At 41.3% G+C, this 12,616-nt stretch overlaps 1 protein-coding gene across 1 annotated transcript in view; it reads right to left on the bottom strand.

Moving 5' to 3' along the window:
• LOC126273380 (pro-resilin-like) overlaps positions 1-12,616 on the bottom strand; it is a 367,374-nt gene that overhangs the window by 339,057 nt on the left and 15,701 nt on the right. The window contains exons 5-7 of the mRNA XM_049976933.1: positions 5,657-5,758; positions 2,715-3,260; positions 436-720 (exon numbers count right to left, since the gene is read on the bottom strand). Coding sequence (XP_049832890.1) covers positions 436-720; positions 2,715-3,260; positions 5,657-5,758 — 933 coding nt within the window. The remainder of the gene's footprint in view (positions 1-435; positions 721-2,714; positions 3,261-5,656; positions 5,759-12,616) is intronic.

Genomic DNA, 12,616 nt, shown 5'->3' with positions numbered 1-12,616 from the left:
AATATTCAGGACAGTATAAAAGTTACGAATGACTGAGAAAGTCATGCACACGCCTTCAAATTATGGAACTAGCGAAGGATGTTCCGTTTCAGCAGCATCTGAAGTAAAATTCTTTAAATGGCAGATTGTTTCCTGCTCTTTCAAAGAGTTAGTGTAGATGTAGACCTCAACTACTTATTACAGTGTAGTAACGAAAAAAAAATTGAAACCATATGTGTATATTGCACTTCTCTTTATTTTCTTTCAAATACAAAACTAAAAATATTGTTTCACAAGAGAAGGACACATTCAAGAAATTCCTTCTATCAACGGACAACAACATTCATTCTGCATAAATTAATTTGACTATATCTACTGTCAGTATTATTTGTACACTGTATATCTTTTGGCAGCATCTTTTAGTTTCATCATTCTGAACAGTCCAGTAGTTGGTCAGTAGTGGTATCCCCCATTTCCAGCTCCAGCTCCAGCTCCGGCGCGCCCCCTGCCATAGCCGTATCCGCTGGCGGAGTAGGCGGTGAGTCCGGTGTCCTGGTACTCTACGGTGGGCCTGTAGCCGCCCTCGTCAGCCTGGTAGGAGACGATCTGCTTGCGGCCGTCGGGCAGCAGCACGCGGTACTGGCCCTGGGCGCTCTCCCCCTGCCTGGACTCCTCCTGTCCAAAGTCACTCAGCGTCTCGCCGTCCTGCACTGAGTAGCTGAACTCGTAGTTGGCCGGCTCCTGGTGACAAAGGGAATGCGTTTGTAGCGCCCGACCTCATCTGTACCTGACACATCTGCTTGGGAAGTAAACTAGACGACTGCACATCAGGGCATGGCCTGATGGTGGTACTTAGTGCCGCCACTGTTAGCCAGGAGGAAAAAATAAAATAGCAGCTATACCAAGAGCAAATAATATTTTCAGATTGTGTTCGTTTCTCCTCCAGTGGACACTGCATCAAGACCATGTACTGCTGTACATTTTTAACACACAATTTTTTCCGCTGTTTTATTCCCTAAATTATTGAACAGTAGTTTACAGAAATTTACAACGAAAACTGGGAAATAGCGGTCCGTTTTGCTGACCCTGCTTAAAAGTAATCGTGATGCAGATAGCCTGTTATCAAGAAACAGAGTTAGTAAGTACCAAATAAACAACTATCTTTCTCTGGGTGGGGTTTTCTTTCGTTGTCTGAGTTTTAGATGTACATGTAGGAGAAAGCTTACAACATAATTCCATCTAAAGTAGCGTGACACACACCCTTGGTACACCTCATTGTTTTGAAATGGAGTATCTAAATATTTTTATACATTTTAGCAGACAGAACGTATCTTCAAAAAAGTACCAACTTTTTACATAAAAACTACTCAGGAATTCCTTTCACATTATAATAAATAACTAGAATAAAAATTTTTGATTAAAAATCGATTTTGCTCACGTTCTTAGGATGAATGATAGAAATCTGGTACGCAGATAATTCGTTACCCAGAAGTGGAAACCAGAAAACGGCTACATTCTATCTGTCTCACAATGGTTTCGTTCTATTGCCTGAAGAAAAAAAAATGGAACAATAGATTTCAGGAAGATTTTTAACCGATTTTTATATTGATTACAGTGATTCATGTCGTGATCCGACACACTACTCTGAAACTGAATATCTTAACACTTACGCATTTTAGAAAATTGAATAACAGGATACATTTGTCTTACCTCAGCACCTCATAATAATATTCTTCTGGGTGTGTAACCACGACGTGAGTCCATAACTAACTACCAAGGTTTCGATTAATATTACAAGTCGAATTTCATCAGTCTGACTATTCAATATTTTATCATGTAACAACCAGTCACACTAATAGAATAGTCTTATCGATATTCAAAGCTGTATGAATTTAAGTTCCTTCAGGGCGAGTCACTCTGATACAGTGTATCGAGTCCTACGCTCACTATAAAGTCTGAATCAGTAAGAAAATCTAGTCTGAATATTAACTTGCGAAAAGCCTACACGGACTATCCAATCTAAATATAGATTTCAGTTTATGCATAAATTTACATAAATTACCATAATATGAAGCGAACATTACACATTCTAAACAAATCAAATAAGGAACTGAAGTACAACAGAGTATCATTTACGTGTAAATAAGTACAATCAGACGTGATTTCTTGCCTTTCTGCTACCTGTTACATCTCTGTAAGCCATAGCCGAAATTTTGGTAATATTGGAAAGAAATTTGACATCAATCTGAGACTTTGGAACGCAGAAATGTATATAAAATATGTGACAGCAGAGAGAGAGCTGCTGTTTCGATCATATTTGTCTCATTTAACATCCATGAAGCGAAAACTAATTGGCGTTGGCGTTAGTCTTTTAACAACTGTTTTAATTCACCCATCATTCCTTATATATATATATATATATATATATATATATATATATAAGCCAGTAATTTACAGCATGCTCTTCATCTTTGAAATGCTGGCATTTCTATATTTAAATGCCCAAGAAGAAATACTACGCTTATTACCTTCAAAAGCATCAATCAATACAATTATTACATCTACATTTACATTTATACTCCGCAAGCCTCCCAACGGTGTGCGGTGGAGGGCATAACACAATCAAGGATGTCGTTCAGTCCGTTATGTGACTAAAGTCAAGACTATATCCTAAGCAGCATCAAAATTATTCCTACATTGAAGGTTCTTTAGAGAATTTTATTTCAAATACGTACAGCAAGTGGGTCCTCCTGGGCTCCAGCGCGACCGTAGCCGTATCCGGGCTCTCCATACACTGGAGAGAGGCCACCAGCGTTGGCAGAGGGCGCACCGTACTGAGTGGCGAGCGCGTCACCAGAGTAAGAAGGGGCGCCGTACTGTGTGGACAGGCCGAGTCCTCCAAAGCCAGTGGCGCGACCAGCCGCCGAAGGGGCGCCATAGCGAGTGGAGAGACCACCGCCGATCCTCCTACCAGCTCCAAACCTCCTGAAGGAGGCGCTCCCGAAGCTGGAGGAGACGCGTGCTGCAGGACCCTGGCTGAAAGCGCCTGAGCGACCGAAAGCAGCGCCTGTCAGCGCAGGAGTTCCGTACTGCGTGCTGAGGCCATTGACTGAAGGAGCACCGTACTGAGTGCTGAGGCCGTTGGCTGCTGGGGCGCCGTACTGAGAGCTGAGAGAGGAGGCCGAGGGAGGTCCGTACTCAGAGCTGGGAGGCAGGTACGACCGGTCGACTGGTGGTTCAGCGACGACGCACAGAGCAAGGGCTGACAGGACGACGTACACCTGTCAAAACGTAACTTCAGTTTATAAATCCTACATCATACCAACATCCTGTCATTAACTGCAAGAGAGAAATTACCAATATCCGTATTCCAAACAATTAGTTCTAACAATGGGCAATAGAACTTCAATGTGTAAAACTGTGTTTTAGATAATAAACTCGCATGTATGTTCTGCATTGCTTGTGTAAGTAGATATGTGGTTAATATTGGCAATAACAACAATTAAGACATTTAAATAACAATGTAACCGTGCAAAGCGTGTTATGATATTCAGTTTTACATGATCAGTTTTCCACCATGTCTACGATGACATGAGTAAGTGACTACACACCCATCACACGAGGAAAGATTACAATAAAATAAGAAAAGTGCGCTTTTTTAAAAGTACAGTACTGCTTACAGTTCATGTTTGGAACGTTTCCCACTTCTGCGCACTCTGTTTGTTTAAGCTTTGAGGCAAACAGAAAGTGGTCTCTATGAGTAATGAGTATTTAGGGAAAAGATAGGTCTCTCAAATCGCATTTGAAGGTGGATCCTTAAAACTTCTCGGGTAAGACTCTCGACGATGCACGGTGTCTTTATCGTATCATCATCCACAGAAGGCTGTTCGAATCACTGTGACACTCTCAAACTGAATAAACCAAGTCGTCATGAACCATTTAAGCTTGTTCTGAAGAGAAGACTTGCACATAGTGACTGATCCCAATGATTCATCGCTGTTCGCATTTAATAATGAGCATTGCATTATTTGTCTATTATTTCTTAGAATTAACTGAAAGCTTCACTCCAAGCTTTTATCTGTATCATTTCCCAGAACGCAACCGTATCTATGAATAGGTTTAAACGATTATTGACGTCATCCGCTATGTCGCACACACACACCAATATATAAAACAAGAGAAAAGTCACATAATCATGGACTCTAAAATGCATACTCTGAGAGCAAAGAACACTTGTTCCGTAGAAGAGATGTGTTTCATACCAGTAAAGTTGAAGATGCATTTTAGAGATGTTTACTAGACATTTTTGCTTGTTTTGGTGCACACTAACCTCCTTCCAAAATATGGAAACAAATTGCTTGAAAAAGAAGAGATGTATTTCATAGTATCGAAGATAACGAGTGCTCATAGCTCTTAAGGTATGCATTTTAGAGCCCATATTAACCAGACTTTTTTCTCGTTTTGGTACAAGGAACCCGTTCCTAAACTTGTCAGTGTCTTTTGGGACATACTGTACATAAATATAATGGACGTCAGCTGTCTTATGGCGAACTTTGAGGGAGACTACCTTTTCTTCTGTCATTAATTACACCAACAGTACAATAGTCTCTATTAGGTTTTCCAAGTCTTCGATCAACTATTCAACGGTTTGTAATTTTTATTATTCTTTTTTGCTGTATTGTAGGACACGCTATAAATATTTTTGTGACAATCCGTAAAAACATCTTCATGTCTTTCGTTTTTGTACCATTGCTATAACCAAGATCAGATTGTCATCATAGCCATCCAACTGGCAAACTGAATTTTGAGCATTCAAAAACTTCCGACTAACCCTCTCATAAAACTTCCTGGCAGTTTAAAACTGTCTACTAGACCGAGACTCGAAGTCGGCTCCTTTGCCTTTCCCTGGAGAGTCTTTACCAGATGAGCCACCTAGGCACAACTCAAAACCCCTGCTCAAAGCATTACATCTGGAGCCCTTTCATAAGTAAACACCATCAAATATTTTACCCAGTGTTAAGGACATGACGTGGTAGCAGACTACTGCCGCTATCTACTGATTCTATTGATAAGGTTCCGCATTTGTTGTATAGATACAACACGAAGAAACTGATCGTATCTCTTAGTGAAACGGGGCAGTGGTAACTGAAATATATTTTTTCCTTGAGAAATTGTTCGGATGAACTATAGGTCCACCCACACATATCGACGTTTTTTACAGGTCCCCTAAGACAGCTATTTTGGGATATCTTCCTTTACATAATCCAATCTTACATCTTGCCTTACCTCAAGCGACCTTATCGACCATGGACGTTCCGGCACAGTATTTTTCAGTCTGGGAGAAACGTATTGTGCATTACAGACGCTTTACCCGTGTAGCAAATAAGCGAAACAAGCAACTGTTCTTAAATTAATAGGTAGCGCATGATGAATGAGAGAATGCTTTCGGAGTATACTTTCCACGAGCCGACTGAGGCTGATGTTACTTCGTGCACTACAAGGTGATATTTTGACAAAGAAGTAAAAATCTGCCGATGGTGATCATAATGCTGTTACGTAAAGAGAAATGGTGCAATTTGTTTCAGTTTACTGTAGCTTCTTACGCAGGCACAGACACTCCCGAGAGACTAATACCTGAACAGCACGGCACCGTCTGCAAGTTGTGAGGTTGGCTTACCTTCATGTTGCTTAGGAGGCAGACACCGCACCGCGAGTGGCCCAAGCAGATCGGCGTCCGGTATTTATACGCGTCGGCCCTCTCGTGGGGTCGGACCAGTTGCTCCAGATAGAGGGGAGTGGCGGATTCCCTGTCGTTACGTCACCGACCTTGCCGGTGATGCCCGAGAAGCCCCACTGCGGCGACCCCTTCTGCCTGTCTGCCACTCATTCCACATCGCAAGGAACCGCTGATTGCTTCCGGTGAGGCAACAAAAACTTGTGGTTTCCCAAACGCCCGTCCTTCCTTTTAAGGACACTGTTGGGAAGGTGTATCAATTCTAACCGTATAGCTCAGTGACAGTCTTGCGGGCAGAATCAAATATTTGTGCTGTCCGCCACTCTCAGCCGTATTTTATAACAAAATACATGTAACTGATAATAGCCGAATCAAAAAAACGCCAGCTAATGTTAAGAGCTTCTTAAGAGTTGATCAGCGATTAGCAGTACTTCGTGTTGTTTTCTATACCCGCAGAAACGGTGGCACCCCGTGAATATATCTCTAGAAACTTATTTGTTCTCAAACTGGCGCCTGGCAATTTAAAATTCTTATTACCTCTATTGGAGGGTTTTAATATAATACAGGTGATTATTGTCAGCAGCTGTACAATAATTTTGTTCGACGAAGGAGTCAGATGGCAATTAGTTGCGAATGGTGGCTACTTATTATTTAATGGTTTCGAATATACTCCTACATATTTAAAAGGTGTAAACATGCAGTAACTTCTGAAGCAGGATAACTTTACACTGCGAAAGAATAAATACCGCTTGCAGCTGTTGGATGTCACTGCCTCTCTTTCGAATGAAAAATATACTGCAGGAATAACGGCAGGTGCGCGAAAAGTTGCTCGGTCAGCTCGGGGATGAAGTTGGGTGTAGGGACTGACAGATTTGTTATTCCGGGGTGAGAGGTCGTGGTAGAGGGAATGTTTTCTACTTTGCCTTCCATTGCTGCCAACTCTTGGACGTTTAAGCCACGTACCGATCAGCTAGTGTGGCATAAATTTCAAATAGGAAAAATGGATTCATGAATATGCGTTATAGAGGCGGCAGTCTTCAAATGTGGTACATATTTGTATCAAGGAGCAAGAAATTAATTAAGATCCTTGTAATACAACACACTTAATAGAAGAAAATTGACAGGCAAACATACAGCAAATTTTTGTGATTGTGTATGATATGCATAACGCATGTTAATATAAGTACTTTCACTGTTGTTAATTAATCATTCGCTCACTGGGACAGAACAACAGTTAATCAGGAAACTAGTGTCAAAACTTCGAGTTTCTTAGCAATGAGATATGGACTGTGGTAGAACAGGAACGGAAGAGAATACAAGCATTTCAGATGTGGTGCTACAGAATAATGTTGAAAATTAGGTGGGCTGATAAGGGAATATGAATGAGGAGCTTCCCCGCAGAATCGACAAGGAAAGGAATGTATGGAAAACACTGATAAAAAGAAGAGACAGGTTGATAGGATATCTGTTAAGACATCAGGGAATAACTTCCATGGCAATGGAGCTGTAGAGGGTAAGACTTCAGAGGAAGACAGACATCGGGATACATCCAGGAAATAACTGACGATGTAGGTTGCGGGGGAGATCGAGTTCCCATGGTTCGTTGTTCGCACCTAGAAATCTCTGAAGTTCTGCTGGACTATTGTTGTAACACTCTTACCTCCAAGCATAATCAAGATTGAAGATATAGTCCGCCATGTTGCTAACAGTTCTGAGTGTGGAATGTTTGTTTCGGATCTGTTGATTTGGATAGCAGGTATTTCCTGAAGAAAACGTAGCTGCCGCTTGTTGCACAATGCTTATGTTCCCTGAGAAGATTATTCTTTCCTCTTAGGTTAGATGGTGGAAACTGCCTCAGTAGAGGTAGGCAGAATACTAGAGTGGACTGTACTGGGACAGCAACAATCAGCATTGTTTGATTTAGTTTTGTGTGTACCAGCTTCGTGTGGCTGCTGTTTATTCAGATAGGCCTGCAATACTTTGCCGCTGAACAGACGATGCCGAAGGCAGATGATCGTCAGATGGAAGCTGCGGAACAGCATGTTGCACCATTTTATTTTCGCAGGATGTTATTTCTTTTCCTCAATTTAGTTGCAGTCTTTGTTAGATGCTGTCTAAACGACCTCTTACTTTAAGTTTCATTTCAAAATCTGTTATTGGTAATCTCTAATCACACAGTAATTTTGTTTACTGTCGTTAGCACTAACGTTAGAAATTTTTGTGTCTATATCTAAAAGATAAATCCAAAGACTTGTAAGAAAATAAATAGATATGTTACTAAAGTCGCGTTCATTCTTCAATCGCCATCGTTTCTCCTGAACAGAGACGTATGTCGTAAGATGACCGTAGTACATTTACATCCATCATAATTTAGTTATCTACAAATAGTAAGATGTCTAACACGAGATCTCTGCAGATGAAAAATACAGCAAGTATGTGTGTGTCAGTTTACTCACATTGTCATTTTTTCCAGATAATTATTGAAGCAGTTTTTATTTATGTGACATTGACACACGACCTAGATGTTTTCTTCTGTCGTATATTTTCAACCCAGCTTGGATTGATTTGAATTGTACCTCACGGGCCCATCACACTGATATATGAGACGTTCAACACTGACAATTCCGTAGGCTATGCTTGACTCACGCACAACCTGTTGTCATGTACGGAAATGCGGAGGAAAATAATATGAATCTATTATTGGGAATCTGGAGACCATGAGACGATACCGGACTAACTGAATTCGACTTATAAATGTGGCGTTATTTGTCTATTATTTCGTTATAAATGTTGATTTTAGAACACTAACTAAACAGCATTACCACTTTGAAGACTATCACATAATCTAAAATTACGACAGGTCAAAGCGCATCACTGCGTGTGAAATACACAAATTCCCAAACTGGTAGCAAACATTACTTCGGAACGGAACCTTTGCCTAGGGACAGCTCAGAAGCATCGTTGTACGACCTGTATATCAGGAGATGTGGATTCAACGAGTGGTAGGAATGTAAGAATAAATTATAACAAACTAAAAACAAATGAATCTAAGTGGGAGTAAAAAGCACTCCGTCTTCAGGCCACAAGTGGCTCATCGGGACCATCTGACCGCTGTGTCATCCTCAGGTGAGGATGCGGATAGGAGGGGATTGTGGTCAGCACACCGCACTTCCGGTCGTTATGATGGTTTTCTACGACCGGACCCGCTACTATTCGGCCAAGTAGCTCCTCAATTGGCATCACGAGGCTGAGTGCACCGCGAAAAATGGCAACAGTGTATGGCGGCCTGAATGGTCACCCATCCAAGTGCCGGCAACGCCCGACAGCGCTCAACTTCGGTGATCTGACGGGAACCGGTGTATCCACAGCGGCAAGGCCGTTGCCCAAAGTGGAAGTAAAAGGCTTTCCTACGCTCTGGTCAGTAATGGAAGGTAGATTGAGGAACAATCAGATCTACCAAGCATTTGTAGACCTGGAAAGCTACTATGTTAAAGTGAAAACAAATGTTCAGAATTCTTAGAAGATTGTGGGTAGGAAACAGAAACAATCTACAACATCTGCAAATAAAAAATGAGAGTAACAATAGCAGAACATCGAGAAGGATAAGCTAGTGTTGAGAAGGGTGGAGGTAAGGCAGATATAAGAAGTAGAATGGCACAGCCAAAGAACGCATTTTTCATTAAAGATCTCTGCGAATACCTGATACCATGGTACACGGAAATAGTTAACTTGGCGTTGGAAAGAACAGTGGAGGGGAAACAGCATCGGCAGACGAAGACACAAATTGGATTAAATTAGATTAAAGAGGAAGTTGTGGATAGCAGTTACTTAGAGTAATTGGGCTGATGACTTAACGGTAAAAAAGCATTGGATGATGTGTAACTTCCATTAATGGTAAAATGTTGGTTTATCTATTGCACCGGATTCCTTCTTCTCGCCATTCGATTTATGTGAGGAGTATCAGATGGTTGAACTCGTTTCGTCCGGGCAAATATTATTCTCATATTTTATGTAGTATTTCAGCTTTCTCCTTTTTGTGTCACGGTTTGCTGATGAATGCAGTTCCACCAACAGCTGTATCAGTTCTCTCAGATAAGTCGTAGACAAGCAGCAGAACTCAAAAGTTAATAGTTTGGGAGTTTAATCTTATATTTTGGTTTCCTTTCGAAACACGTGAATTAATTTTACGTTGCGCTCTCGAATGTTTAATCGTTTCCATTGAGTACTTTTTAGTCAGACTGCGTTCAAATGGTTCAAATGGCTGTGAGCACTATGCGACTTAACTTCTGAGGTAATCAGTCGCCTAGAACGTAGAACTAATTAAACCTAACTAACCTAAGGACATCACACACATCCATGCCCCAGGCAGGATTCGAACCTGCGAGCGTAGCGGTTGCTCGGTTCCAGACTGTAGCGCCTAGAACCGCAAGGCCACTCCGGCCGGCCACACTGCGTTATCACTGTAGCTTACATGAAAATTGGCTACAAACCAGTTAAAAATGTTTCAGAATTCATTCAAGGCAAAGTTTCAAGAAAATATCCTACTTTCAACTTCACACTTACGATAAGAACCCGATACCCAATGGTGAGGAATATTGTTATACAGAGTACTTCACGCTCTGTGTACAAACATGCGCATCCCGCGCCGAGGCGCTCAGCCTTGGCTTGTCAGCCGTTAAAAATGGAGCTCCCGTTGGATGTTACCGCCAAGTGCGAGTTACGCCCATTTATTCGGTTTTTGATCGCAAAGGGCACTGCGCCGATTGAAATCCATCGCCAATTGACGAAAGTGTGTGGTAAGTCGTACATGGATGTCAAAAATGTTCGTAAGTGGTGTAGAGAGTTTGCAGCCGGTCGGACCGAAATTCACGACGAACAAAACCGCGGGAGACCGTCTATGTCTGAGGAGACAGTGTTGAGGGATGAGCAAAGCATGCGTGAAGATGGGCGGATCACCCTGGAGGTTTACCGAAACACCGGTCACAGAATTTTAACAAACATTGAACTACCGGAAGGTGTGCGCAAGGTGGGTGGAGGCGAGCAGGTATGACATGGGCATACAAAAACTGCCGCTGCGTCTACAAAAATGCATCAACAGAAATGGTGATTATGTTGAAAAATAGCTAACTGTTCAAACTGTAAATTGATGACAACCATTGTAAAAATAAACAGCTCTATGTACTTATAAAAAAGAAGGAGACTTTACTTTTGGGATTACCCTCGTACACGTGAAGCCTACTATTTAGATTACATGACCCCAGACGGTGAAAGGTATATACATAGGGTAAAATTTTGTAAGAAAATTTTATATTGAACCAGAGATGATCAAACGTAGTATCGACTGTAGCGTCGCTGCTCAACAGCGATCGCTGGTTCAAGATGTTATGGGTAATGTGTTAGAGCAACCTTTAGATACGACTCTCAAGACGTGTTGTATCTGATGTGTGCTACATATATACTTGCTATGGGCAATAATGATTTCTTGTTTGCAAAATCCCACACGGGAATAATTAAGGTAAAGAAAGTTGTTTTGTTACCAATGCAATGCGCGTATACATACGTGATGATGAAAACAGTGTCTAGCACTCACATCCAATGATTTTGTTAATCTATTTGTTAATGTATAGTTAGTTTATTGTTTTTTAATTGTGAGTATTATTAATTGTCAAAGAGTTTAAAGTAAGTCCAATACTGTTACTTACCACAACTCAATACCATTTCCCAGATCCACGTCGTTTTGATAAACAATTTTGCTCAGTCCTTCTCTATTTAACTGAAATGTATGCTAAGCAACAGCCTTGCACAATAGTTGTATGCTAACTATTTAATTTTAAGTACTAACAGAGAGCAGTGCGAAGAGCGTTACCATGGCGCAGATAAAGGTAAGAAATTTTATTGTTCTAGTGATAGCTTTGTTTGAGCACAGGCACCTTTATTTTCAAACTGATCAAGTTTTGTTTTATAACCAGAGCCAATTTCAAATCAAAGCCGTCGATCGTCGAAATGTTGTGGTTTGTACTTCGCCCTGCTTGAAATTTCCATCTGTTGAAACACAACTTTAAGAATTCGTCTTAACCGAGCAAAATGGCAAATTGGTTGGCGCACTAGACATGCATTCGGGAGGACGACGGTTCAAATCCGCCCCCAGCCATCCTGATTTAGGTTTTGCGTGGTTTCCCTAAATTGCTTCAGGCAGATGCCTGGATGCCTCCTTGAAAGGGCATGACCGACTTTCTCCCCCATCCTTCCCTAATACGATGCGACCGATGACCACACAGTTTGGTTCCATACCCCAAATCAACCAATTCGTTTTTATTTTAACAAATAGAAATAAAATTCACTGTGTACCATTTCTGTAATTCGAAAAAGGGCGAGAAAAAGGGATACAGTGTCATAAATAACTATGGCTTTTAGTAAACATTACTACAGTTTAACGAAAGCGTTGAATGATAATATTTTGAGACAACTGTCGCTGTTCGAGTGTGCCACCGATTACTGCACGTTGAGCGGCAAGCGATGCAGTAGTGCATCACACGCAGCAATCCGCCGTCCGCCTTCTATCACGGCCAACTAACATTTTCTTGCTCAGACGGAACGAGGAATACACTACTGGTGCACTTCATAGTAAATATTAAAGTAAGCGTTACGGGAAAATTCATTTTGTTCTTTAAGACTCTAGTGTGTTACTTTTCGTTTAACAGAATAAATGTCAAGTTCCTCAAGCAACTCAAGATACCACCGCCTGTTTGCTCTGTGCAACATCCAGAAGTTTTGGTCAGTACTCTTGATTTCATGGTTATGCGTTTATACATGTGTAACCAGTGCAGTTTTACCTCATGTAAGCATATTCTCGATGAAGCGAGTTCAAGACCATGATCCTTCTTTCCAACACAGTTCTCTAGT

Source organism: Schistocerca gregaria, chromosome 5 (assembly GCF_023897955.1).
Source record: "Schistocerca gregaria isolate iqSchGreg1 chromosome 5, iqSchGreg1.2, whole genome shotgun sequence".
Classification (NCBI taxonomy): Eukaryota; Metazoa; Arthropoda; class Insecta; order Orthoptera; family Acrididae; genus Schistocerca; species Schistocerca gregaria.
This window is presented reverse-complemented; position numbering and strand designations above follow the sequence as displayed.